This window comes from Prionailurus bengalensis, chromosome B2 (assembly GCF_016509475.1).
Source record: "Prionailurus bengalensis isolate Pbe53 chromosome B2, Fcat_Pben_1.1_paternal_pri, whole genome shotgun sequence".
NCBI lineage: Eukaryota > Metazoa > Chordata > Mammalia > Carnivora > Felidae > Prionailurus > Prionailurus bengalensis.
Genome location: NC_057349.1, coordinates 125034450 through 125061797, shown reverse-complemented (window position 1 = coordinate 125061797; position 27348 = coordinate 125034450). Strand labels below are relative to the sequence as shown.

The 27348-nt window shown below is 42.5% G+C and overlaps 1 protein-coding gene across 7 annotated transcripts in view; it reads left to right on the top strand.

The window, feature by feature from the left end:
* Nucleotides 1-27348, top strand: part of NHSL1 (NHS like 1) — a 242504-nt gene that overhangs the window by 120892 nt on the left and 94264 nt on the right. Inside the window, exon 1 of one of the 7 annotated variants that reach the window (XM_043592456.1) lies at nucleotides 14265-14683. The exons of 5 other annotated variants lie outside the window; for them this stretch is intronic. In XM_043592456.1, coding sequence (XP_043448391.1) covers nucleotides 14668-14683 — 16 coding nt within the window. In that variant the 5' untranslated portion in view covers nucleotides 14265-14667. Of the gene's footprint in view, nucleotides 1-14264; nucleotides 14684-27348 lie in introns of those variants that run through there. One more of the 7 variants, XM_043592457.1, reaches the window with a different exon arrangement.

Here is a 27348-nt window from a genome sequence, read left to right as displayed (position 1 = left end):
GGCTGGTGTTGGCTTGGTCGCTGTGGTCATTTTGACCAGTAGTTATTTATTTACGTAGTTTTTTTTTCACCAACAGAAAGTACCTAGAGTGCTTTGACTTCCTGGGAAAGGAACTTTGACTTTTACCTTAAAGTAATTTTATTGCAGAGTTAATCAATATCCTTTATTCCTGCTATAAAAATATCTTTTAACCGTTTTTCTTTTTAGCTGGCCGTCCCATTATTTGTCCTCAGGTATGAATGCCTGAATGTTGTTCTGTCCTAAGGATCCCACTTCTGTTTGATTTGTAAGGAGTCTTTGAGACATCCGGTTGCATTTGGGGCATTCTGATGGGCTACTGATGTTTTCTGAATCTGGCAACGTTGGGATTTTTCTCTGTTAACATTCCTTCGGATCATCAGACCTTGGTTACATCCACGCACTGGGGTATGTGTTAGTTTATCCACTTGACCTGGGTGCTTAAGTCACTGTAACGACGGAAAGGTCACAGAGCTAGTTTTAGAGATCTTGAAGGTTCTGTGTCAACTCCGACTAACAGAGGTCAGAACAGAAATCAAATTAGTAACATTTCCTCAAATTTCTGAGCAAGTTGAGCCAGGTTGCTCTATAACAAATGCTTGTTTGGGATGGAATAAAGAATCTTCTACAGTAGAACTATAGTATGAATGTCTTGAGTTTTTCAGTGCCAGAAAAATTTAATTACAGTTGACTTTAAAAAAAAAATTTTTTTTTTAATCTTTATTTATTTTTGAGAGAGAGAGACAGAGTGTGAGCAGGGGAGGAGCAGAGAGAGAGGGAGACACAGAATCCGAAGCAGGCTCCAGGCCCTGAGCTGTCAGCACAGAGCCCGACGCAGGGCTGGAACTGACGAATTGTGAGATCGTGACCTGAGCCGAAGTCGGACCCTCAACCGACCGAGCCACCCAGGTGCCCCCAGTTGACTTTTAATTTTTTTATTTTAATTTTTTTAATGCTTTATTTTATTTTACTTATTTTTTGAGAGAGAGACAGAGCATGAGCGGGGGAGGGGCCGAGAGAGAGGGAGACACAGAACCCGAAGCAGGCTCCAGGCTCTGAGCTGTCAGCACAGAGTGTGATGTGGGGCTTGAACCCACAAATGGCGAGATAATGACCTGAGCTGAAGTCGGATGCTTAACCGACTGAACCACCCAGGCGCCCCTATAGTTGACTTTTTGTCAATGACTCTCAAAATTTTGCCCGTGTCCACAATAATAAGTACACTTTAGATTGGTTTATAGTCCACACATTGTGTATACATTTGACCCTTGAACGACATGGGTTTGAATTGCATGGACCCTCTTATACATGGATTTTTCCCCAATAGTTACAGTACAGTACTGTAAATGTATTTTCTCTTACTTATGTTTTTCTTAATAATATTTTCTTTTTTTCTAGCTTACTATGATGTAAGAATATAGCGTATAATACATACAACATATGAAATATAGGGGTTAATCGACTTTATGTAGTTAAGTCTTCCAGTCAACAGTAGGCTGTTTAGTAGTTAAGTTATTGGGGAATTCAAAAGTTACACACAGATTTTCAACTGTGCAGAATGGGGAACGAGGGAAGGAGTTGGTGCGCCTAGCTCCCATGTTATTCAAGAGTCAACTGAACACACACACACACACACACACACACACAATGAAGCAGAAGTTTTGTGAAGCTACTTCATTGTCACATGACTCCATGCAACAATTTTCTCTTCTGTTTTATTCTTTTTTTTTTTTAACTTTATTAATTCATTTAGAGAGAGAGAGAGAGCACACAAGCAGGGGAAGGGCAGGGAGAGAGAGGGAGGGAGGGAGGGAGGGAGGGAGAGAGAGAGAGAGAGAGAGAGAGAGAGAGAGAGAGAGAGAATCCTAACGGTGCAGGGCCCAACTTGGGGCTCGAACTCACAAACCTTGAGATTATGACCTGAGCTGAAATCAAGAGTCAGAAACTTAACCGACTGAGCCACCCAGGTGCCCCTTATTGTTTTATTAGGCAGAAAATGTCAGTCCTCACCTACCGAAGTGATGTTGTGACTCCCTTATTATATCATAGCCTTCAATGGGTAGAGCACTGCTTTCAGTAGACTTCACTTCCTTGGGTAGGTTCTTAATATTCTTGTGTACCAGGTCACTCCTTCACAATGTTTAAGAGTGACAAACTAGGATGGCGTTTCTGTGAATAATCCATGGTCATTTCAATCTTGTAGAAGGGTCTCGCACCTCTGAAGTGTCTTGAGATGCAATGTAGATTTGTGGTGCGTCTCAGCAATCATCTGCTCTGAGGACTGACTTACAGTCATGAGCATGTAAGCATTCCCCATGGCAAGTTCTCTTCTAGGTTGACCTCTGGGCCCCTCTCCCATAAGGGGAAATGCTTAAAAATTAGGCGGGACTGAGTAATTTCCAGTGTAACCCTTGTTGCCTGATGGAGCACAGTGTCACAGAGCTTGCGTTCGGCAGATTATGTGCACCTGCTAACCGACCCAGGGGAAAGCTCATGAATAGCAATGTCTGAAGAATTTCTGCCTTGTTCTGGGGATTTTTCTATCATTATGCTTACTGGCCTACTGTCTGTCCCCCTTAGAGGAAAATCAGTTGAGAAGTTGCGTCCATTTAAGTTCCCTTTCCAATTGTTGGACTCTGGCCTGTATGTGTCAGATATCCGATGTCTAATTGGAGGGAGAACTCATTTCCTTTGAAACATAAGGTTATTGTAGAAAAAGAAAAAAACAACAACAGAAAACAACAACTGGTAATTGGTTAGGATACTTTTCTAATATGGACTACATGTTAGCTGATATAAAATGTTAGAGGAATATGCCTTTTATTTATTTGTGTTTTCATATAATAGAAGCCTGCCTCATTCATCTTTCAGGATCTTATTTTTTATTTTTTAATTTTTTAAATGTTTATTTATTTATTTTGAGAGAGAGAGACAGTATGAGTGGTGGAGGGGCAGGGAGGGAGAGAAATCCCAAGCAGGCTCCATACTGACAGCACAGAGCCCAGTGCGGGGCTCAATCCCACGAATTGTGAGATCAGGACCTCAGTCGAAATCAAAGAGTCAGACGCTCGACCGACTGAGCCACCCAGGTGCCCCTCATCTTTCAGAATTAGCAATATTTTCTTATGAATGTTGTTCTAAAGCATACTCTGCAGATAGAGTCTCTTTGCAGGTTATGGTTGACACGGTATTCAGACGTGTATGGTCTCATTCCATTGTTATGACAGTCCTGTGAGGTGGGCAGAAGAGGTGACATCATCCTCTTTGGTGGCAAGAAAACAGTCTCTGAAAGACGAAGTGACTTACCTGATGCCATATAGATAATGTATAGATTGGGTCTGAGTCCAGTTCTTGTGACATGGTCACACTCTTTCCATGACACCGTGCAGTGTCTCTGCTCAATCCCCACGGCACAGTTGAACCTTGCTTTGAGGCTTCGGGCGTCCCTGTGAATCGTCACTGAACGGGTAAGAACCTGGTGATGCTCCCTGGTGGATGCTGAGATGAGTAAGATCTTTGCCTTGGCACAAAGGGCTCTCCACTGCCTGCTGCTTGTGCCACTTCTGCTGGAAGGCTGTCAGCTCTCTTTCCCCGTGTAGTTGTGCCTGCCTCTTGTCCTCACCGCGCTCTGACTTGGTATTTCTAATTTGTTACCCTGTGTGGAGGGTCGGGGCGATCCGATTTATTGCAACAGGGCTGGTGAAAAAATTATAATAAGATCTTGAGCCATAAGATCCCGTGAGTGATGCTCTCTGGTCAGAGACCATTTTGGCTTCTTGACTTCTTGACCGGATGTTGAGTGGGTGAGTTTGTCAGAAAAGTGATCTCTTGATAAGTAGGATGTGACTGTAATAGGTAAATAAGTTTTTTCCATGTTTATCTTTTGTTGGCTTTTCTTCTCAGGACAGTTGAATGAAGCACGCGTTTGCATGAATGTTATGAAATTGTGACTTAGGCCATCTCGGTTCTTTTTGTAAATGCTAGATTTTAAACACTTCTATAAAACCACTGTGAGTTTTCAACGAGGATCACCGCACTGTTTCACGTAATAAACAAGTGTAGCTTTGCCGCTTTTAAGCTTTGGTTTCACCATCAGCCACTTTCTCTAATAACGTGTTATGTTCTCCCTCTCCTCTCCCTCCCCTCTCTTCGTTCCGCTGATATTTGGACACCAGGTATATGCTCGTGTGTTTCATATGGTTAAAATTGCCTCCCCATATCGTCAATTCCATATCTTCACATCATCTGCTTCAAAAAAATTAAAAAAGATACTGAAGATGAGACCGTATTCCTGTGACTGAAACCACTTCTTCTCCACTGAGTATTTTTAGTCAAACACTTTAAGTGACATTTGATCCTCATTAACACAAATGGGAATGATGTAAAATGGGACTGAAAAAAACTGGTCTGACTCTGTCTTTTCTGCGAATTTCTTCCTTCCTTCCTTCCTTCCTTCCTTCCTTCCTTCCTTCCTTCCTTCCTTCCTTTCTTTCTTTCTTCCTTTCTTCCTTTCTTCCTTTCTTCCTTTCTTTTTCTTTCATGTTTGTTTTTGAGAAAGAGAGAGAGGGGGTGTGGGTAGGGGAGGGATACAGAGAGAGGGAGACACAGAATCTGAAGCAGGCTGCAGGCTCCAAGCTGTCAGCACAGAGCCAATGTGGGGCTAGAACTCACGAACCGTAAGATCAAGACCTGAGCCAAAGTCGGACGCCTAACCGACTGAGCCCCCCGGTGCCCCTGAATTTCTTTTTTTAAAAATTTTTTTCATGTTTATTTATTTATTTTTATTAAAAAAAAAATTTTTTTTAACATTTATTCATTTTTGAGACAGAGAGACAGAGCATGAACAGGGGAAGGTCAGAGAGAGAGGGAGACGCAGAATCTGAAACAGGCTCCAGGCTCTGAGCTGTCAGCACAGAGCCCGAGTTCAGCACAGCTCAAACTCACGGACCCCGAGATCATGACCCGAGCCGAAGTCGGGCGCCCAACTGACTGAGCCACCCAGGCGCCCCATCATGTTTATTTATTTTTTAGAGAGATAGAGAGAGTGAGTACATGTGCACAAGCAGGGGAGGGGCGGGGGGGGGGGGGCAGAGAGAGAGAGAGAGAGAGAGAGAGAGAGAGACAGAGGATCCCAAGCAGGCTTCACGCTGTCAGCCCAGAGACCAATGTGGGACTCGAACTCAAGAACCATGAGATCATGACCTGAACTGAAGTCGGATGCCCAACCCACTGAGCCACCCAGGCGTCCTCTGTGAATTTCTTAATAAACCAGTAATATCCCAAATACCCAGAATTAACATGATCTTTGAATAGTCTATGTTGAAATGTTGCAGTCCTCATTTTGCACCCTAGGCCCACAGTAGTAGCTCATTGAATATATAGGAGAGCTCCAAAAATGTTGAGATGCAATTTGAATAAGTTGAAAGTAGAGTTTAAAAAGCAAATGTTTTTTTTTCCCCTGTGACTCAAGAAACGAGGCTCAGAGAAAAGTAACAATTTCAAGAAGCACTGTTAGCCTTTCTCTCATTTTGCAAACATTAGAGAATTAATAAAAGAGGCTCACTCCTGATATCAAAAGCTCTGGATACCCAATAGAGTTATGCTGTGTTTTGGTTGTAAAAGTCTCAGACATAATAATTATAAAGATGTTTTTCTTTTCAGATAAAGTGACATTTCGAATATGTCTGTTTTGTGAATACCTGATTAGAAAAGCCAGCTGGGGCAATTGTTTAGAGGCAGTGACCACATGGTTTCCTCTCTCAGTGTCATTTAAGAGCATTTTAGTAAATATTTGTATGTAGTCTCTGAATTGGAGCTATGAAGGATCCAAGTAGAGTTACCTTCACAAAACCAGACTAACCTGTTAGGGGCCGGTGGAGCCCTTTCTCCTCTCTTCAGTGGTTTTCAGATTGTGTTCCTGTCTTTTCTTTAATTTTGACCTTCCTGACCCCTCTGGGAAGGTCAAGCAGCAGATTCCTTTGCTGACCTTCCAGAACACTTTTGGGAAGCTTTTCCTTCAATGTATCCCACAGAAAGTTTTCTTAAATAGATACGCAGCAAATGAGCAACTTCTGAAGGATGGAAAAGACATCTGAAAACGGGGTCTCTGGTGTCACTTTTATTCTACTCACAAAAATAAAATTCATTCGGCTTTCAAAGAATTGAAGGAAAAAAACCAAACCAAACTCAACCCCCCCCCAGCCTCCCAGCCCCCCAAAAACCCCACAAAAGACAAACAGAAAACCCCAAGGGCCCTGGGCTGTAGCCTTTCTTTTGCATGAAGTGAAGTGCTCAGAGAAAGTCGAATCACTTAATAGAGCTGTCAGAAGCACATCTGCCTGAAAATAAGTGCTTTTTCAAACTTTAAATGTAGTATTCTATTTCTGACATACAACTTTTTTTTCCTCTTGAGGGGCTGTGGATTTATTATCATTAATAGCTGAGTTTGCAGAGGTGCGTGAAATAAAAATAGAACACAAATGCCAGCCATTACCATCAACAGAATCGTAGGTGACTTCTGGTAGGGCTGAACTTTACTGATGTCAAGCAAAGAAGGGAGGGAGAGAGAGGGAGAGGGACACACTGGCAAGGAGGGAATGAAGGAGGAAGGAGGAAAAGAGAAAGAGGTAAAACAAAAACAAAAAACGGAAAAGGCTTAGATCTGTTTAGCATGATCAAAGAGGAGGATCAGAAAAGAGCTGTTTCTGTGGTTTGCTCTGTTCTCTGCGGATCTTGTAACTCTGTGATTATCATGCACCGCCACCCTGAAATTGGTCTGCCGATTTGAAAATCATTTTCTTGCTTATTTTTAGACTCCTCTAAGGACAGGGAAAGGACTTGAAGGAGCCTAAATCGTGTGGTTTCCTCAAACCATTACTGTTGTAAATCCTATGGGTCCCGAAATAACTTGGCTATTCCTGAAGTTTCAAACTGCCTGACCGCTCAGAAGTTCTTGGCGGTTGAAAGGGAAGTGATTAGCCCCTTCCTTTAAGCCTTGTCACCAAGGTTTAAGTGGGTCAAAAGTTGGAGAACGTGAGTTCAGAAATAAACTACCTTTTTATGGGAATCTTCTAGTTCATTACAGAACTTTGAGTTTTTCAGATACACAGTGGGCTTCAAAATAAAGTATTTTAAATTTGTAAGTCTTAAGTGAACTTAAATATTAGAGTATTTCGTTATCTGTGCAGAAATTATCAGGAGCCTAGACATTTTAACTTGACACATCTTCCTTTTAGTTTTTATCTGTTTACTTGATGATTAAAGGTAATGACAGCCCAGTTACTCTCTATGGTTATGGGCTTATGTTTTATTAACAAGGAAATTGTGGCAGAACTCGTGTTCCTCTTGTTTGGCTGGTTCATGATCTTGAGTAATTCTGATTTGTAGACTGACTTCTCCAGGCTGATTTAGGAGGGTAATTTCGCGAGTGGAAGAGTTACACCTGTTTCTGTGGCTGGCGGTTGGTGATTGTTGTAACTTCCTCAGATTACTCAGATGCTTAGGGGAAAAGGATACAACTGACCTCCCTCTTTTTAGGGTTTTCGTTTGTTTGCTTTTTGTTTTTAGAGGGGTTTTCATCGATATGTGTATTTTGGGAGTCTCACATTGACGAACTATGTGGTAGGAAAGGATATGAGGATATTTATACGCGCTCTAAACAGACTCTTCAAAATATGCACATATTAGGCATATTGGTAATGGCAAAGCGTTACGAAAATTAATTTTAGACTCTAGGGGTTTTATTTTTCTCCTGTAATACGTTTCCTAATAAGCTCACTAAGAAAGGGGATTTGGGGTCATTATTATGACATCGTTTTGGGATCCTCCCTCCAGCTGGACACACTGACTTCAATGTTCTTGTATGGATATTTTCAAAAATATTTTTTTTTCTTTTCCACTTCCATCATCCTTCAAACATTTAATTAGGCTGAAGGAGAATAGGAAAAACTGCTTTCTGAGTTTGTTGGAGAACCTGTCTTGAGAGAGAATGTTTTTTTTGTTTGTGGGTTTGAAAAGGAGGCCGCGGGGCACCCTGGGTGGCTCAGTTGGTTGGACGTCTGACTTCAGCTCAGGTCACGATCTCGCGGTCTGTGAGTTCGAGCCCCCCGTCGGGCTATGTGCTGACAGCTCAGAGCCTGGAGCCTGCTTCGGATTCTGTGTCTCCCTCTCTCTCTCTGCCCCTCCCACGCTCGTGCTCTCTCTCTCTCAAAAATAAGTAAACATTAAATTAAAAAAAAAAAAATGAGGCCTCTTTAGACTATTAGTCTTTTTTGTTTTTTTAAAATTTTACTGAGACATAATTGACATATAGCATTAGTTTTAGGTATACAACATAATGATTTGATATTTGTGTATACTGTGATAGACTATTAAAGAAATGATGATTTTATAAAAATTCCACCATAGATTTAACTATTAATGATCAGTAACTATTATTTAATAATGAGTTTCAGTATAGTTATATGTAGGGAAAATAGTATCTATTTAATTTTTTAAATATTTTTTTAATCTTTACTTGTTTTTGAGAGAGAGACAGAGTGTGAGCAGGGCAGGAGCAGAGAGAGAGGGAGCCACAGAATCCGAAGCAGGCTCCAGGCCCTGAGCTGTCAGCACAGAGCCCAACACGGTGCTCGAACTCACGAACTATGAGATCATGACCTGAGCCAAAGTCGGATGCTCAACCGACTGAGCCACCCAGGCGCCCCAGTATCAATTTAATTTTAAGGACTATGTTAAATTTTTTAATGATGTCTCATAGGAATCATTATGCTACAGGATATATATCTCATCTAAGTTTTATACACTTTCCACTAACATTTTGCTTTTGGACAAAATATTAACGTGATAATAATTTTGATTTATGCTACGAACGTTGATCACTTATTCTGTTTCAGGTATCCCACAGGGCATTACGGATTAAGTGAAAATGAGCAAGTCTCTGCTTTGAGGACCTTTCATTTTAGGTGGGCAGGTGGAATTGAGACACTATGATAGCTGCATAGATAAAGTGCCCTGATGACTTAGTGCAAAGAGAGATTGATTCTGCTGGAGGAGAGGAGCATGATCAAAGGAGGCTTCAGGGAAGTGAAAAACAGGCTGTGGAAGAGGGGGCTGCGTTTAAATTTTTTTTTTTTAACGTTTATTTATTTTTGAGACAGAGAGAGACAGAGCATGAACGGGGGAGGGTCAGAGAGAGGGAGACACAGAATCCGAAACAGGCTCCAGGCTCTGAGCTGTCAGCACAGAGCCCGACGCGGGGCTTGAACCCACGGACCGCGAGATCACGACCTGAGCCAAAGTTGGCCGCTTAACCGACTGAGCCACCCAGGCGCCCCGGGGCTGCATTTTAGATGAAGGAAATGATGGCCTGATCAAAGACAGTGGAGGTATGAGACCATACGAAGTATGCACAAAGCCTGCCGACAGAGCCCCTGAGCGGGGATATGACCAGAAAATTTGGGGAAAAGAAATGGACTCCCAAGTGTCAACCCTTTTACTTTACTGCTAGACGAGGAGCACGGGGTTTATCCATACCTTGTATTTTTCACATAAGTGGAATCATCATCATCATCATCATTTTCCTAAAGGAGAGAATAGAGCAGATGAAGCTCTTTCGGAGAGAGGTAGTTAGTATGAAGGTGAATGAAGAGGTCAGATTTAGAAAGAAAAAATAAACGATTATAAGGCATCAAGGAGTGTTGTAGCTTGAAGAAACATCTCAGCCATGGGTGGTACCCTTGGAAGCTACATCAGGTAGGATGGATGGAGCAAGGTTGCACGGGAAAGACTCCTTCCTGCTGCTGTTGCTGACGAGGTGCACTGTGTCCCTAAGGTGGACACAGTGGGGTGGGTGGGTGGAGTTCCAGACCGGAGGCCAATGGACAGCAACGGAGTCGCGGCAAATCTGCACGCGTAAGGGAGACCAGGAAAGGATGTGAAATCATCTAAGGGCTCAGGTCAGCTTGCAGACTCATTATTACATTCCCTGGGAAAACAGAACCAGAGGGACCCAAGAGTTCTTAAAAAAAGAAAATCAAGTCATTTGGCTATTAGAGCCAGGGTGGCATGAATGAGATTAGAGACGGGAGTTCGCGGGAAAGAGCCGAATGAGGGCTGCTTTCTTGGCTGTGACGTCACGAAGTCCAGACTCAGCTTTGAAGGGAAAAAACATCGAAATAACCCTGGCTCAGGAAAACATATTTTAAAATGGCCAATTAGAGCAGAACTCTCATGATTCCTAGAGGAGAGATAGTGACCTGCATGAGCCTGCCTGAGGCCAGAAGCCACTGAAGAACTCTCGGGAAGCATCTGCCAGTTTCCTTGGCCTTCTGTAGCTGATTTGGGTCCAGCACGAAGTAACCTGTCTTTTTAATGAGCCAGGATTCAGACATCTCAGAGAATGGTTGCCCCTGGATTAAGTAGGTCAGCTCTGCCTCCAGAGTACAGAAAAATCAAACAGGAGACAGGGTGCGATGATGATAGGTGGAGGAAGTGTCTAGAACAAAGACCTGTGTCCAGGTTTCCGCACGATGAACTAGCACTGCTATAGAAGTGGCCAGACTGGCACACTAGACCATGGGAACGAGCTGGGGAAAAGGTGAAGTTAGCCAATTTAAAGACACGGTGCTCTAATATTTTTTCATCTTTCTCTTGGGCCTGTGGGAGTAATAAATATATAGAAAAACTCAGAATGTTGGTAAAAACAGAAGTACCATAGAACCGTTGGGGAGCTGGCAATGACTAAACCTTTAGTGTAAGATGTTCCAGTGGTGCCCCTCAGCCTTGGCCACCAGAGGGGCTCCTCCTCTGGTCATTCTGATCTCAAAAGTATCAGAGGGTTTCGGCATCCTCAGTCTCTTGTAATAGAGGGGAAAATGGAAAATGATGTTTGGCAGTATGTCTTTAACCTCCTCTGACTTTCAAAGCACTGAGATGAGCGCCCAGAGATATAGGTATGAAAACAAGCCTTACCTGGTGGAATACGTTTCTAGTTGATGCAAAACAAACCCTGGGATGGGTACAAAGAAGGCATTTTTCATCGCCGTCTGACCCCTTTTGGTAGGAGTAAGAGCCAAGATGCGTAGAAAGAAAATACTGGTTTGCCTGCTGTTCTTGTATAATTTTGTCACGTGTTTTGCCAGGAACAAGTAGAATCTTGAGCCTTTCTAGATTTCGCTAATTCTGTGTCTCATGTAAATTAATTTCCTAATTTACTGATATCTTCACTATTTTACTGAAACGACAAAAATGTTTCTAGCACACAAGTTTCATAGTGCCGGTTTGGGAACTATAAATATCTGTAAGCTTTTGGCTGTGTGTGTGGTTACCACTCCCTCTGGCAGAGACGCTAATGTTCAACGTTAACACAATGCTGGATGTTGTAATCCTACGAGGGAATCAAGTGGTTGTGCTCTAAGGTCATGGCTGGCAAAGGCACCTGTGTCCTGTCCAAAGGGCGGTGAATTCTGCAAGCATGCATCATCCCAGGCCTGCTCGCCTCACGCAGGCTTCCTAGGTATGCATTTCTGTCTCAGTAGCAGTCCTCGCTGGTGACAGATCATAATAATTTTCATGGGAACTTCATATTTTTTTTCCCCCTAGATCGAACAGTGTGCCCTTTCATGTTTTGTTTCTCACACATAGTCGCAATTGTTTGATGGTGAAAACAAGTGATTGAAAAAATATTTATATGTAGTTTTATGTTTGATGTCAATAAAAGCTGATTCCATTTTCACTGCTTGAGTTTAATGCTGTGACCTTTTCAGATGGTGGTACCCATGATTTCACTAATTCAATAGAAGATGGTATTTATGCTGCTTAGGAATGTTCTAGGAAGATTTTTTTTTTTTTTTCTTCAGTAAGAATTTAGCCACAATGGTATGGAAGAAACAGGTTTTAAGCCCAGGTGATTATGAATTAAAGTTAGCTTAAAAAGAGAAAAAAGTGTCTCCCTTCACACACGATGCTTACTTAGCTAACTGCTGTGACGAATTACAACCAATGGGTGGCTTGAGATGACTGAAATGTATTCTCTCCCAGTGCAGGAGGCCAGAAGTCCGAAATCAAGATGTCCACAGGGCCATCTATGCTCCCTCCAGAGGCTCTCGGGGAGAATCCTTCCCTCCTCTTTCAGCTTCAGATGGCTCCAAACAGTACTTGTCTTGTGGATACGTAACTCCATTCTTGTGGTCTTTATCTCCTCCTCTGTGTGTCTGTGTCTTTTCTGTCCCTTTTAAAGATAGTCTTATTGTCCTTACCACCACCCTAACCCTGTATTAGCTCACCTTGACCCTTACCTTAAGTACATCTACAAAGACTTTATTGCCAAATAAGGTCACATCCTGAGGCTCTGGGTAGATAGGAATGTTGGAGGGGACACTATTCAACCCAATTACATTCAATTATAGATGTTTTAACCTGGTAAACTAGCGTAGCTTAGTTAGGAGGTAATAGGCAAGAAGCTATCATTGATCATCATTAACTTTGTGTATTCTTCTGTTATATAACTTACTAGATTATGTTAGTTGTTTATTCATCCGCCTACCTCTTCCACTAAACCATGAGAAGGCAAAGCTTGTCTCTTTTCCTGACATCATGTGCCTAATAAAACACTTATATATTATATTCATATACATATCTATATTTATATATGTCACAGTGAAAAATTAACGGGGTAGGCTAGGATTGAATTTTACAGTTAATTTAGTCCCCACCTTCAGTGCACACATTTATAACTCTATGAACTGCTGTGGGGACAGTTCGATAATGCTACAGATGTGGCTGTGATCGAGTTCTCTTTGCTTTCCGATTCAGTATTCTTTCTAGCATATAAAGTCATCTCTATATTAAAAGGTTTGACTGTAAGTACTCAGAGTGCTGGTAAAAGCATACAACCACCCAAAACTCTGTGCACTCATCTATGTTCAGAAATCTGAATTCTCCAACATGCAGAATTTCTCTGTGTGCAACTTAAAAAGGTGACTAACCCCAAAGAACACTTTGAGGAATACCTTTGCAATTGGTAAATTGCATGGGAGACCACTCAAAATAGGAAAAGACCAGGAATGACCCTGCCCGTCTGTGGGGGGGGGGGTGTGGAGGGGGTGTCACATAGTGAGATGGAAAAGGCTAAGTCAGGTGGCTTGACTTTGATCTTGACACAGCTGCTGGTTAGTTGGGCAAATCACCTCATCTCTGAAGCAGTCTATCAGATGAGATGAGTGATAAGGTTCCGGCTCTGTTCTAAGAGTTAATTCCACTGTCTGTCATTCCACATGCAGATGTTTTTCGACCCAGCAGCTTCTGGCGAGGGTCCTCTCCCATGTCTTGGTGGTCAAAGCAACTAGTGCACTGGCTTCCTCATCACAGGGAACTTATTAACCAGACACTGCTGGTAATACGTGAAGACAAGGAGTAGAAACCAAATGAGGGTATGCTGAACCGTATGTTGAAAACCAAAAGACACGGAGCATCCACACCATGTCCCAGGGGCTGCAGCTAGCACCCCAGGACACAGACAGACAGATTAGTTCTGTGAGTCAGTTTCCTGCATCCCGTGGAGTCAAAAGGAAGACCTGCACACAGCAACGGGTCTTGCAAACAATGGCCACTTCCGGTGACCAGGGGACTCAAAAGTCACTGAGCGTCTGGAGGGCACTCACAGTTCAGACAGCACTTTCAAGCAGGGTACTCCTGAGGCCGCCTGTGTAGGCTGTTTCTCTTTAGATATGCAATAAAATTCCTTCTTCCACTTTGAACCTGTGTTAAAAGAGTTTACGGTAATCTTGAACTCACCAGAGCGAATCTAGCTTTTCGGCGGAGGAGGAGAAATTTAGCAAGTGGATTGTGGCTGCAGCAGAGTTAGAAATTCACATCCTCTGATGCCAGCTAACGTGCACCGATCTTTGTTTCCTCATCCAAAAATTGGCAATGCCGCGGAAAGGTAACGCGCTTCAGATTTGTATCCTAACACTCAAGTTTGTTATTAGCAGTAGTCGCAATAGTAATGATAGTCAACATGTCCATAGCGCTTACTATTTGTTCGACACTGTTGTGAGTGCTTCACATATATCCACCCATTTATATAGACTCAGACAGCTGTGTGCAGAGTTTCACATCATAATGTTTAGTGCTAAATATGTACCAGCATGTGAGTTGTTCACACCAGAAAGAAAACAAGTGTATGAGTAACGTAGGAATAACAAAGTCAGAGTAGTTGTCATAATTAATAGCAAAGAGTGAAATGAAACCAAGTCAAGTGATTTCCTTTTTGTGTTGTTGATCACGTGAGGTCCTGCATCTGGTGCAATGGAAAAAAAAAAAAACAAAACTGCTGATAAGACAAACAAATGGGCTTGCCCTTACGCAGTTCTGCGCTGCACTATGTGAACAGTCCCAGCTCCCTTCACTTTCCAAGATGATCCTGGCTGATTCCATGGTGTGAAACAGCGTATGAAAGATAGGGAGGTGTCAGCAGCTCAGCCCAGAAAGCCGGGGATTGGGCAGTGGCTTCCTGTAATCACAGTTGCTGGCTGACTGCCCTGCTCTCTGGCAGTGAATGTGGGGAGGTGGGCTGGGAGACAGCTGTGCCTCGCACTGCAGGCTACATGGGACTGCAGAGCACCAGCCCCTCCATGGAAATGCTTCAGAATGTTCTGCCTGAAAGGTGAGGGGGCTTTGGGCCCATTTGGTGGGTAAATTTTAGTTAGGAAAAACTGTCATCTAGCATCAGAGTCTAAGTCACAGTGCTAGCACTATTAAAATCAAAGCTTGAGCGAGTTTGTAAGTCTGAGAGCGAAAAAGTCATTGTTCTTTTTTGTTGTTGTTGTTGCAAACAGGAAGAAAGACCTCCTGCTGGGGAGATGGAATTTTATTTTAGACAGAAAGGATATTTCTCTGTTTGGATGTGTTTTGTATGCGGTTTGTCATAGCCAAAGTAGTTACAGGTTTAGTGTTAAGGAAACTTAATGAAAGTAGGAATGGTTTACAGTTGTTAGCATGAGTTCTGTCAGAGAAGTTTTCATGAGATAAGTTGCCCATGTAAGGGATCAGCATGAATGGAAAGAGGGAATCGATTCTCTTCCTTTAAGCTTTAATGTGTGAATTCAGGAATGGATTTAATTTTACTGTAGAGCATGCTTCTTGTTCTAGCTATGTATAGATGATAGTGCTTCCTAAGTACCGTAAGATGGTGAACATATGAGTATATGTAGAGATTCCCTGATTAGTTAGGGAGTGTTTTCTCTTTTTAGGCAAGTGTTTTTCCTTCAAACTCTATTTTTGTTCCGACTCTTGCCTTCGTGTAATTAGTTTAGACATTAGAGAGTGTGTTTGTCTATGAGATTGTTGGACTGGAAGAGTTAAAATTAATTTCCTTGGAACTGGGGTAGACTCTTTTGTTCGTATCTTTCAGCGTATGTCATTCCGTTGATGGAAAATTCTTGACAGCTTTTCAATTTTGGGACATTAAGTGATCCTGGCTTTACTCACTTTGCTGATTTCAACTTTGTCCACAAAGCCTATTAATGAGTTAGAGACATGGATTCTGTAGTTTGCACTTTTACAGTTTTAACTCTGATTTGACACCTTAAAAACCAGCAACGTCTTTGATACTAAACTTTGAGCTTGGTATGTTTGTTTCTATGGTTTTTACACATTTGATGAAAGCAAGGGGGTAAGAACAAACCAGGACATCACATTTCCCTCTCCCTAAGAATTCAATTCGTTCTTGCTATAGAGAGTATCTGTCTAGTTGCAGTGGATTTCTAAAGAGCTCTGCAAGAGTGAAATGAATTCGGATAGTTCTGAAAAGTAATTTTAGATGAAATGAGTTATGAGCTCTTGTGATGCTGTTTGTTAAAAAAATGTGTTTGCTCAAAAAAAAAAAAAAGTATAACCATGAAGAGCCAGAATTTAGTATTATGGGAGGAGGGTGTATGCTAGCCTAGTGTAATTTCCAGAGTAGTTGAAATCATGATGATCTAATGATAGCTTGAGGTTTAGGATTTTTAATTGAATGCAGGTGTGGAGTTGTTGCAGGGTATGACTTCTGCAGCTTCAACGTATTTGTCTCCACCTATTCCCATAACAGCCATTTCATTTTATTAAAGAATCTATCAATTTCATGGACTCTTAGTTTCCGTGGTAACTTAGGAAATTTTAGAAAGTCAAGTGAATGGCATGTGATGACAAGCGAGTACTTTTGTGCTGAAGAGTGCGTTCTAATCAGGAATCCACAATCCCCTTTAAAGCTCACTCTCTGATCTCCCAGCAGTCAGGACACACAGTTGACATTTGGCTCTCTTCCTGTGACTTATAGCCTTTTGATTTACAGTAATGATTTGTCAGCTGGCCTTTGTGCTTCATACGAGGCAAACACATGATGAAGGAATAGCGAGTGAGGTTGCACACAGGAGTATGAAGGGCTCCTTGTGGGTGCTTTGTGTTCCTACTGTGTCTGTGTTTCCCTCTGTCGGAGACTTTTTCAGAGGCTTCCATTAATTAGCCTGTGTCTGTGGCCAGCTGAGGTTCTAGGGGCTATTGAGTCTGTGGTTTAGCATTGACATTAAAGGAAAGATGATTGCCCTTCTTTTGGGTAAGTCATGTTCCTGAGTATTTTAATTGTGGAAAGAAAACATTCACATCAGACAGTCTCCCACACTGCTGCAGGGTTTCCTTTTCTCCATTCAGACCTATTTTTTTTCTAAAGTCATGTCTACTCAGTTTTTGCTCGGTTTGGTGCTAGAGAAAGTAACTTCTTGGAAGAGAGATGTCATCTCTGTCATTTCTGTTGGCTGTGATAATTCACATGGTTTCAATTTCTCTCTATTATTGCCATTGAAGCAGTTCAGAATTGTTCACTCCACCCAATTCATTTTATATGAGCAGCATCTGAGCTCCCACTCTCTGGGAGGATGCTCTCTTGGGTTCTGCCAAGGTCCCTGTGGTTAACAAAGCCATGGTGTGTTGTTCCTTCACTATGTAGTCAGTGATGTCCTGTGGTCTAGGAAGTGCGTTTCCGGCTCATCAAATAATATGATTAACAGCAAACCACCGTGCATATATTAGAAACCATTCATGGATTATTCTGTTGAAACTATTAGAATAACATATTTTTACCACGAATCCTGGGTGGAACACAAGTTTGTCTGAGATGATTCAGAATGCAGATTTCTTAATTAGAGCACATCAGCTTCCTCTTTGTAAATATTAATTATCTTTGTAGTGGCATCTCTAACTGTGAAGACTGATTTCTTCCTTTCGGTTTCCAATCCATCACAGATATTTTGTAAGACGACATTATGTGCTGCATGATGTCACACAGCTATAGAAGTGAAGCATTTTCTCTTGTTTCTTGTAGCAGACCGATAGCAAAGCATTGGCCACCTGACACCGATCCTAGAGTTTCTGTAACAAATTACCAGTAGGTACGTGGCTTAAAACAGAAATTTCTCCTCTCATATTCTAGATGCTAGAATCCAAAATCAAGGTGTTGTTAGGGTCATGTTCCCCGTGAAGCCTCTTGAGAATCTTTTTTTTTTTTCTTTTCTTTCTTTTTTTTTTTTTTTTTTTGGCTTCTACCAGTTTCTGGTGGCCTCGGGTATTTCTTGGCTTGTGGTTGCATCTCTGGCTCTGTTTTCACATGGCCTTCTTCCTGGGGTATCTCTGTAATTTAAAAAAAATGTTTTTTTCATGTTCATTTATTTATTTAGAGAGAGTGCCTACATGTGCACACGAGTGGGGGAGGGACAGAGAGAGGGAGGGAGAGAATCCCAAGCAGACAGCGCAGAGCCCAACATGGGGCTCGATCCCCACAAACCATGAGATCATGCCCTTCAGCCATCCGGGTGCCAGTATCTTTGTAATTTTTATAAAAAAAACACGTGTCATTGGCTTTCAGGTCTACCCTAATCCAGTATATGACCTCATCTTAACTGATTATATCTGCAAGGATTCTCCTTCCTAATAAGGCCACATTCTGAGGTTCCTGGTAGACATGGAATTGGGGGGGGGCACTGTTTAACCCCTTAGAGTAGACTGGGCTAAAATCACTTTGATTGAAGGTAACCTGATAGGGGGTGTATTGAATGGAGAGCTGCACTGTAAGAATGACTCTCCAGCGTAGCTGCTTGGGGATGCACTTGAAACTTAAGTTTGAGACGGGTTTGTCTGGGCAGGTAGAAGGGTCAAGAATGTGCCCACTGTGATCAGTCACGCAGGAGAAAATGTTGCCTTTTTCTTTCCTAGAAATGATCAAGTTTTCTTCATTGAACGCTTGCCCTACTGAGAAAGGGGAAAATAAAAAACAAAGTTGAGCTTGGTTCACTGCAGTCAACTCAGTGCGAGCCAAAATTTAAACAGTTGCATTAGATAGCTCAGTCTGTTGGATGACTCAGTCTTTCAGAATTCTCCCATTATCCTCCTTCTCTCCAAAGTGGATTTTGTTGCTAAGTCGTCCCCTTATTAATGTAACACAAGTGATGCATGCTAAGTTACATACTCTTGAAGCATTGGCTTATTTGTTACATAATTTTTAAAATTGTCAAGCAAGATACCTCTCTGTAGTTGAGTTAAAAAAAATAAAGTGTTGTTTTAAAAATGTCATTCTCCATGTGGAAAGGAATCATCATAATCCTTTTGTGGTCTAAGAATAATTTCAGTATGTTTTATGAGCATCATAGACTTTAGTTTCTGAATTTAGCATGGGGTTTTACTTAGTCAACATTCTCTCCAGGGATTTTAAACCTGGCTTTGGTGTTGGACTAGATTCTTTCCCTTTCTCAGCTCTTCTTGTCAGGCAAGATCTAGAAATCCAGTTTCATGGATTGGAAATGGAGTGGGTGTACCCCAGCTGCCTGCATGCTCAGCGTGGTAGGGTCCTGTCTTTAGCCTTTTCTGCTTCACAAGTTACAGACAGACTTAGGAGAGCCTTTAGGTTGTCTAATAATAGCAAAGAGTTATGTTGGAGATTACAGCTATGAACTATCTCAGGCATGTGCTTCTGCTCCCACGAGGGCCGTTCATGCTAGAAACTCCGCTCTCTCCCTCCTCGTGCGCCCTGGAACAGACCACAGGCTGCTTTCCAGTTGTCTTGTGTATGTTGTGCATGTAAAAGAATTCCTTAGATTCTTTTCTTGGCAGCATTTGGAAAATAACGTCTGGAATCAGAAACAGATTTGTTATTTCTGCGCTGAAACAAGTGCATTTTTCAAGTTAGCTAGCAAGTAACCATTTGCTCTGGAAGGTTTCCCGCCCCTTCTTAAGTCAGTATTAAACTGTCAAGTAAGCACTGAGCAAGGTTTATGCTATTTTGCTATTTGACTCTGAGCGTCGCTTTGAAAGACTTTAATAATCAAAATGCAAAGTGACCTTGAGAATATTGCATCTTTTTGAATCTGGGTATTTTACTACTCATACATTGAGATTTTGAGATTTACTTAAATTAGCAGCAGCTTTTAGAACTATAGTCCTGCAGGTCTTTCCTATTTCCCCCCTCTTCTTTCATTTAAAAATTGCATATAATTGTTAGTCAATAACCGACACTTCCCACGGGGAATTCACATTTGCTCAATCTGCAATTTAAAGTAGCACTTTTAATAAACACACTGGTGATATCATGCATTTTTCAAACTGGCGGGCAAAGCCCTTGAAATTTAATAAACCAAACAAAGCTAGCCCTTTATTGCCTTTGTCTTTCCCTTGAAAACTTTATCATGCTTTCTGGTTCTTTCTTCCTTGTCCTACTAATCAAAATCTTGCTTTTAAACATGTTAAAGGAAGGAGAAGCCAGATCACCATGCTGAATAGATGATATAATACAAACTAGGAGGTGCTGTCCTTCAGGAATGAAAAAAGCAGTTGACCGAGCCTTGCTGCCTAAAGCTCACAGGCTGGGGGTCCGCTTATTTCTGGAGCACGCTCTGTGCAAAAATAGTGCTCTGGGTAATTTGGTGGAACTGAATCAAATGACTTGAATTCCCAAAAGCACTGGCAGCGGTTTTGGTTAAGTTCTCCATTTTAATATCTCCTGTTCCCTTTTTACCTTTTCTTGTTTCCTCTTCTTTCCTGTCTTTTCTATTTTTTTTTTTTTTCCTTTCCCCCTCTTGTCTTCCTCTGATTGCCCACTGGGGGAGCTGTATCATACTTCAGCCGGATTGAACTCCTAGTTACAGAGGTGTGATCGGCAGTCTGCACACGCGTTAGTAAAGGTGATATAGTTAATAGACGAAGGCAAATGGATCAGTGTGATGAAGGCAGTTTACCACTCGGGACACCATGTCACCACCATCAGCCAGGCACAAAGGTATGCAGGGGCTCCTATTTTCTTATTGTAAACACCAGAAGGAAACACTGCTTGAAAACAACCTAAGGGTCTTTAAGCAATTCATAGCTTTTGCGTGATTAAATAGCTTGGCAGGATTTGTTGTTGTTGAGTGAGAGTGAGAGTGAGAGTGAGCAGGATTTGTTGTTGTTGTTTTTTTTTAATTGGGGGACACTAGGCGGGAATATGGATATTCTTAAATTGAAAAATGTCAGATTATTTTATGAAATCATACGTAGCAATTGAATTTGAAATGAGGAGGTCTTAATTCGACAGGCAATGTAACAGCAAACTATTTGGCATAACGTTAACAGTGTTCATCCCCCGTCTGCTGGCAACGTGACACTTACCAGGTTTTACTGGGGTTTAAATTTTTTACTGTGGGTCCTGTCAATGTGGCTGATATTGAACCTTTGAGACAAAAAGCCATGCTGACTTGAACTCGGGTTGAATTTGTACGTGGGAGGAGTGTGCATGGGAAGAGAAACATGAACACTCATGACCACTCTTTCTTTGGAATGTCTTCTTATAACAAAAAGATATAAATAGCATAAAGTGAACTTTAGGAACTGTGTGTTGAAATAGAATGAAAGTAAATTTATGTTTCAGTGGAGAGTGGTTTTCAAAGGTCAGATTGTATATAGGTTTGTTCTTGAGAAATTTTGGAAGGCAGCGTTTGAAAACAAAGAGAATCTCTCCTTCGATGACCTCAAGAAGACATCTGTGATCTTTATTTCAAAACTGTGCAAGCTCTGTTGTTCCCGAAACTTTAGAATGAAAGTTGTGACCGATGATGCCTCTGCTCTCCCAAGTGAACCGCTGTTCACAGTAGGGGTGGGAGTGAGGGAAGGCTGGACCGTGGCTTCAGAGGGTGTTCTCAATAAAGGGAGGCAGAGGGTGTCCACATTGCTCAGGCCAGCCTCAGGAGAGAAGCAGGAGTCCAGGAGATTCTAGAGTTGGCAGAAGATCGGCTGGGGAAACTGATTTTGCACCAGAAGTTAAGAATAGAGATCTTTCGGGCGCCTGGGTGGCTCAGTCGGTTAAACATCCAACTTCTCCTCAGGTCATGATCTCACGGTCCATGAATTTGAGCTGTGCGTTGGGCTCTGTGCTGACAGCTCAGAGCCTGGAACCTGCTTCTGATTCTGTGTCTCCTTCTCTCTCTCTCTCTCTCTCTCTCTCTCTCTCTCTGCCCTTCCCCCACTTGTGCTCTCTCTGTCTCTCTCAAAAATAAATAAAAAACACTAAAAGAAAAAAAAATAGTGACCTTTCTGTTTTTAAACAGAAAAGGTTCCTCCCCAAATGCAAAGGGCGCTTTGGAAAATGCCTTGGGATTAGATGACAGGGCAGGAGAAAACAAAAGTTGTGGAAGCACTTAGCAGCCGCTGGTACTCCACTGCTCCCGCCTAGCCATCTCCTGCAGATTGCATTTCTGCTTTCTCCAGACTCTTCCCTAATTTCCAGAGGACGAAGGAAGCTCTGATCCCTTCTTTTTTCCTAGAAAAGTGTTGCTGTAACAGAATACCCAGTTTTAGGCAAAAAAAGGCCAATATTATCCCAAAGTGGATAATTTGTACATCTAAGTTCATCCAGAATTTGTTGAGATTCTGAAATACGTCTGAAGTTCATCGCATCTGACCAAAATGTTTTGATGGAATTTTAGGTATAAGCGTTTATTCATCAGATGTTGATGGGGGCTTACCACATGCCTGGTGCCCCCCATCCCCAGGAAAGCCTCTGTCTCTGATGCTTCTGGGTTCCTCAGAACCCCCAGGCCTGGGTTTCTGCAGCATCCAAGACCTCCAGCCTCTTTCCTGTCTACTTGGGCACACTGTTGGGGGTTCCTCTTTCCCCAAGGTGGACTTTAAGAACAAAGCAAGTTATGGATTAGACCTACCTTGGGCTTCTGAAAGTAAAGACCAATTTGTACCTTAATCTGTGAGTATAGTGTAACTATGCAGTGAGAAAGACGTCCTGCTGGATTTTTTTTTTTTTTAAGAGAGAGTACACAAATGGGATAGGAGAAGAGAGAGAGAGAGAGTGAGTGAGAGTGAGGGAGAGAGGGGGAGAGCAAGCATGAGATTCCAAGCAGGCTCTGCACTGTCAGCACAGAGCTCAATGCGGGGCTCAAATTCACAAACTGTGAGATCATGACCTGAGCCAAAGTCAGATGCTTCACCGACTCAGCCACCCAGGCGCCTCACATCCTGCTGGATTTTTCTCACAGCATATTTACATCAACTTTTGTGAAGTTTTCTGCAATCGCAGTTGTATAAATACACCCAGATGAATACAAAGTACTAAGAGTCACATATACTGGCAAATGAGTGTGATAGCAGTACAAATATTTTGAAAGCCCTGGAAGCCAGCGAGAGCATACTGATACCTTTCTAACTGCTTCATCGGAAGTGTTTGCTGCCATAGCAATTGAGACAAAACCTTTCCTTTTTGGAAATGTTTCCTGGCAGAACAAATACTTGATAAAAAAAATTTGAGCAAGATTTGGACTCCTCGTGATGCCTTTCATAAAACTGTTTTGTTTTCAGACAATCTCTCCATAATTATATGAGCAGAATGGATGGATGCATACTTTTATCTTTACATAGATGGTAGTGTCCTTATTTTAGGATGACTGCTGAGTGAGAAATTGGTAATGAGGTCTCCTTAATCGCTGGGTTATTTCCCATCTCCCCTAATTCCTAATCCTTCAGTGATTGGTAGCCCACTTTTCATCTCAGAATAAGCTTGTAAGCGTAAATGTGGTCCAACTGAATTGTCTGTGAATCACAACGGAAGTTTAACACAAGTAGCGTCCTGGAAAGGCGACATTGTATATCCATCCCTCCAAAAATGCCGTCCGTAAACACTGGAAGGATTGAGTACAGGTGAGTAGACTTTTGATGGCTTTAAGCTTGTTTTGAATATAAGACATTAGTCTGATACTCTCCATCACTTTAAAAAAATTTTTTTTTTCAACGTTTATTTATTTTTGGGACAGAGAGAGACAGAGCATGAACGGGGGAGGGGCAGAGAGAGAGGGAGACACAGAATCGGAAACAGGCTCCAGGCTCTGAGCCATCAGCCCAGAGCCTGACGCGGGGCTCGAACTCACGGACCGCGAGATCATGACCTGGCTGAAGTCGGACGCTTAACCAACTGCGCCACCCAGGCGCCCCTCTCCATCACTTTTAAATTCGGGCTTGTTAGGCGATGCCTATAGAGACGGCTTCTCTTCAGTCACTTACTGGGAACGCCTAAAGCTTCAGTGTCCAGTGTCTTTTCTGTTTCCCGTAGAAAGTTAATGTTGGTACGGCAAATGTTGTAAATCTTCATTTGTGTGCTTTTTGGCCTCTGAGAGCAAATTTGGCTGAAAATGAGTTGATGTTACTTGCTCCCTGCCCCTCACTCACGTTCATGAAATCCTAGAACGGCTCCATTGTTGGCATGTTATCTGTAGGCGATAACGTGTCTGGGAGCCAAGGGGAAAACAGGAGACCCTAAAATAGATGAGATTGCTTTGGCACGTGACATACCAAAAGGTTCTCCCAGCCTCCTACTATTTTGGACTGTGTTTGACTAGATGTTCTTTGCTTTAATTTCCCCCTTTCCCTCATTTTAACACTGGAAAGTGACCTCCATGTTCTGTGCATGAGGAACCACTACCTTTGTCTGTCTCCTGCTTGACGTTGGCCCCTAGCAACCGTATGTGATGCCCGAGATGATGTCAGACTCTATGGGTCCTGTAGAGAAATGAGAGAAGAGGCTTCTCTTGGCCAGGGTCATGCTGCCCTCACCACACAACGAGAACCCGCCCTGTGATCCTCTAGTCACTGTCAAGAGCCCTTTGCTGTTTGCCCATAACACGAATCTAGTATTTGTGATATGCCAGTAGGGCCCACATTTTCTATTCCAGCCTCGACCTCTCCCCTAAACTTCAGATATGAATAGCCATCTGCCCGCTCCACGTTTCCAACTGGATGTCTAGCAGACTTCATGAATATATCGAAACTCCGGACCCCCCTTCCCGTTTGCCCCCACATCTGTTCCACTGTGTCTTCCCCATTCCAGCTGGCGGGGGGCGGAGGGGGGGGACAAAGGCATTTTTCCAACTGCTTAGGCCCCAAACCTTGAAGTCATATAGGACTCCTTTCTCTTTCACACCCCACATTCAGTGTGTTTGAAAATCCCATCGACCTGATTGTTAACGTCTTTTCCAGAATCTGACTACCCCCCAGGCCTCTACTGCCCCCTCCCTGCCTGAGTCCCACTTGGACTACTACTGTAGAGACTTAGCTTCTCTGTAGAGACTGTTTCAACCCAGTAGCCTGTGTGAACCCTCAAAAACCCAAGTGATCGGGAGCGCCTGGGTGGCTCAGTCGGCTAAGCCTCTGACTTTGGCTCAGGTCGGTGATCTCACAGTTCGTGAGTTTGAGCCCCGCATCGAGCTCTCTGTTGTCAACAGAGAGCCCGTTTCAGAGCCTCTGTCCCCCGCCCCCCTCTCTTTCTGAAAAATAAACAGTAAAAAAAAAAAAACAAACACCCCCCCCCAAAAACCCATAAGTGATTGTGCCATTCCTTCGTTCAAAACCCCCTTTCGCTTGGAGGAAAAGCTTGAGTCCTGGCAACTTCTCTTTATTTTGGGGCCAAAATTAAATCTTGGGAAAGAGGGGTTGTTATTTAAGCGACAGGGCTTGCAGCTGTGTCTAATCCTTTAGTCTGGCAGAAGAGGAAAAAGAGTCCCAGGTGAGTTGTGCTCTTGTTTGATGCTCATAGAAGGTGTGGTGTTTAGTGAGATTCCTTTGTCTTCTCTGCAAGGGGAATGAAGATCTACCCTATCTCATTTTAACATTAAAGATAGCAGTCTGTGTATTTATGTGTTTATTTTAAAAATATATATATATTTGTTAATGTTTATTTTTTGAAGGAGAGAGAGAGACAGAGTGTGAGCAGGGGAGGGGCAGAGAGAGAGGGAGACACAGAATCCGAAGGAGGCTCCACGCTCTGAGCTGTCAGCACAGAGCCCGACGCGGGGCTTGAATTCACAGACCATAAGATCGTGACCTGAGCCGAAGTCAGACGCTCCACCGACTGAGCCACCCAGGCGCCCCTCAGTCTGTGGATTTAATGCCTGAGATGTACCTTTGGTGTTTACTAAATAGATTCGATAAAAGTTTGGGTTGGGATTTTGCAACATTGATTCCCATGGCTTTTTTGGTAGAGAGCCCATCCAAATTAGAAAGCTCACTTACATGTTTAATAAGTGGTTTTTATTCTTATGCAGGTATTTGTTTTGCTGAGCTTTGGTGTGTTATAAGGGATAGCGAAAAGTCCTCTCATGACAAGTACAGGGTGTTTTCCTTTCACAGCATTATAAAACTGGAGGGCAGGTCTGACCCCCTCATTGAGTGCGATTTGCATGTTCTTTGAGACACATACCGCTCTTTACGTGTGTGGTAGTGATTGGTGCTTTCACTTCCCTGCTAGATTCTACTTTCCTGGAGGGCCCAGCACATCAGCTTGACCAAGAAGGAATTCCAATCAGTATTTGTGGATTAAAGGCATGAAATGTAATATGTAGCCTCGTTCAGGTGAAAAGGATGTTAGACATCACTCCCTCTGAAAATAAATGGGCATTTGGGACGATCGCTTAAAATACAAAAGTGTATTTTTCTACATTCAGCTGAAAACATGTAGGCAATAAGCAGAGCAAGAAAGATTTTTAACTTTCAGAGTCTTATTTTCTGTAACAACTGGATAGAAAAATCTAATGCAGCGATTTCAATCGTTAATGGCTGGTGAGAGTGGGAAGCTGATATAAAGAGGGAGAAAGGTAACATAGTTCTAGAAATTCAAACATTGTGGTTAAGGGGGAGGGGATGCATTTTTCAGGTGCCTTCTTGGTCTTTGAAGTGGCAGGGTCACTCAGGGAAGTGGCCAGGGTCCTGCTGGTCCCACTCAAGCCCCATCCTGAAGGGCTTGCACTTCTCTTGACCAAGGGATTGAGGACTTACTCACCAAGGAGAAACATACCCTTATCCAAGCAGTTTCTTTCCACTTAGCTTTAAAACAAAAACAAAACAAAACAAAAAACACCACCAGTCCAATGCATAGTCTGGTGAATGGGCAGTTGAGCCTGGGCAAAGAAAGAAAAGTGGTAAAATTGTCTTTAGAAGTATGGATTTTTTTTTTTTTTTCTCTTAGCAGACCAAACGTGAGGTTTTTGGGGTTTTTTTTGTTTTGTTTTGTTTTGTTTTTTAAACATCTGCTGAAATATTTCCATTGGAATTTTACGTCCTTTGGTCTTCTCATCCCTTGTTGTAACTTTTCAGGTGCACTGGATTATTTCCTAGGGCCCCCTGTATGCAGTTCATTCCACTTTCATCATAACCTTTGTTCCCCGTTTTCTCTGTAAATATGCATACGATTTGGTCACCGTAGTTTTCTCTCTGGACTAGGTAGCATGAGAACAAGCTGGTTATTATTCAGGACCTTATGTCAGACTACGCCTAGAGGTGCTCTATTAATATCTGTTGAGTGATTGAGCACTTGGCTGCGTTAGAGACTTTATTCCTTTCCTTCATCTCTGTGAACTGTCATGGTTATTAAAAGTTACAAGAACTTTGATGAAGAGGTTGTCTTTTCAGCTCAAAAACAATGAAGATGACAGACCCATCATTTTAATGACCAGTTGAGATCTTACTAACATGCACATTCAGGAATATGAGCCTGAAGCCTTCTTGATGTTTTTAACCAGAACTAAAATTTCTGCATGTGAAGCAGAAAGACTCTTAACCTGGGAGTCAGGGAGCATTTCCGGATCCTGAGTCTATCATTTACTGACTCTGAGGAAGCCACTGAACCACTCTGAGCCACCTAATGCATAGAAGTGACTGTCCTGCTTGCTTGTTGGGGTGATTCTGTGGGAATCAGATGAGATAAGGCGCCCGGAATGTCATGGGAAACTGGCAGTTCTCTGTCTCCTCCTGTTCCCATTCTCCCACACTTCTGTC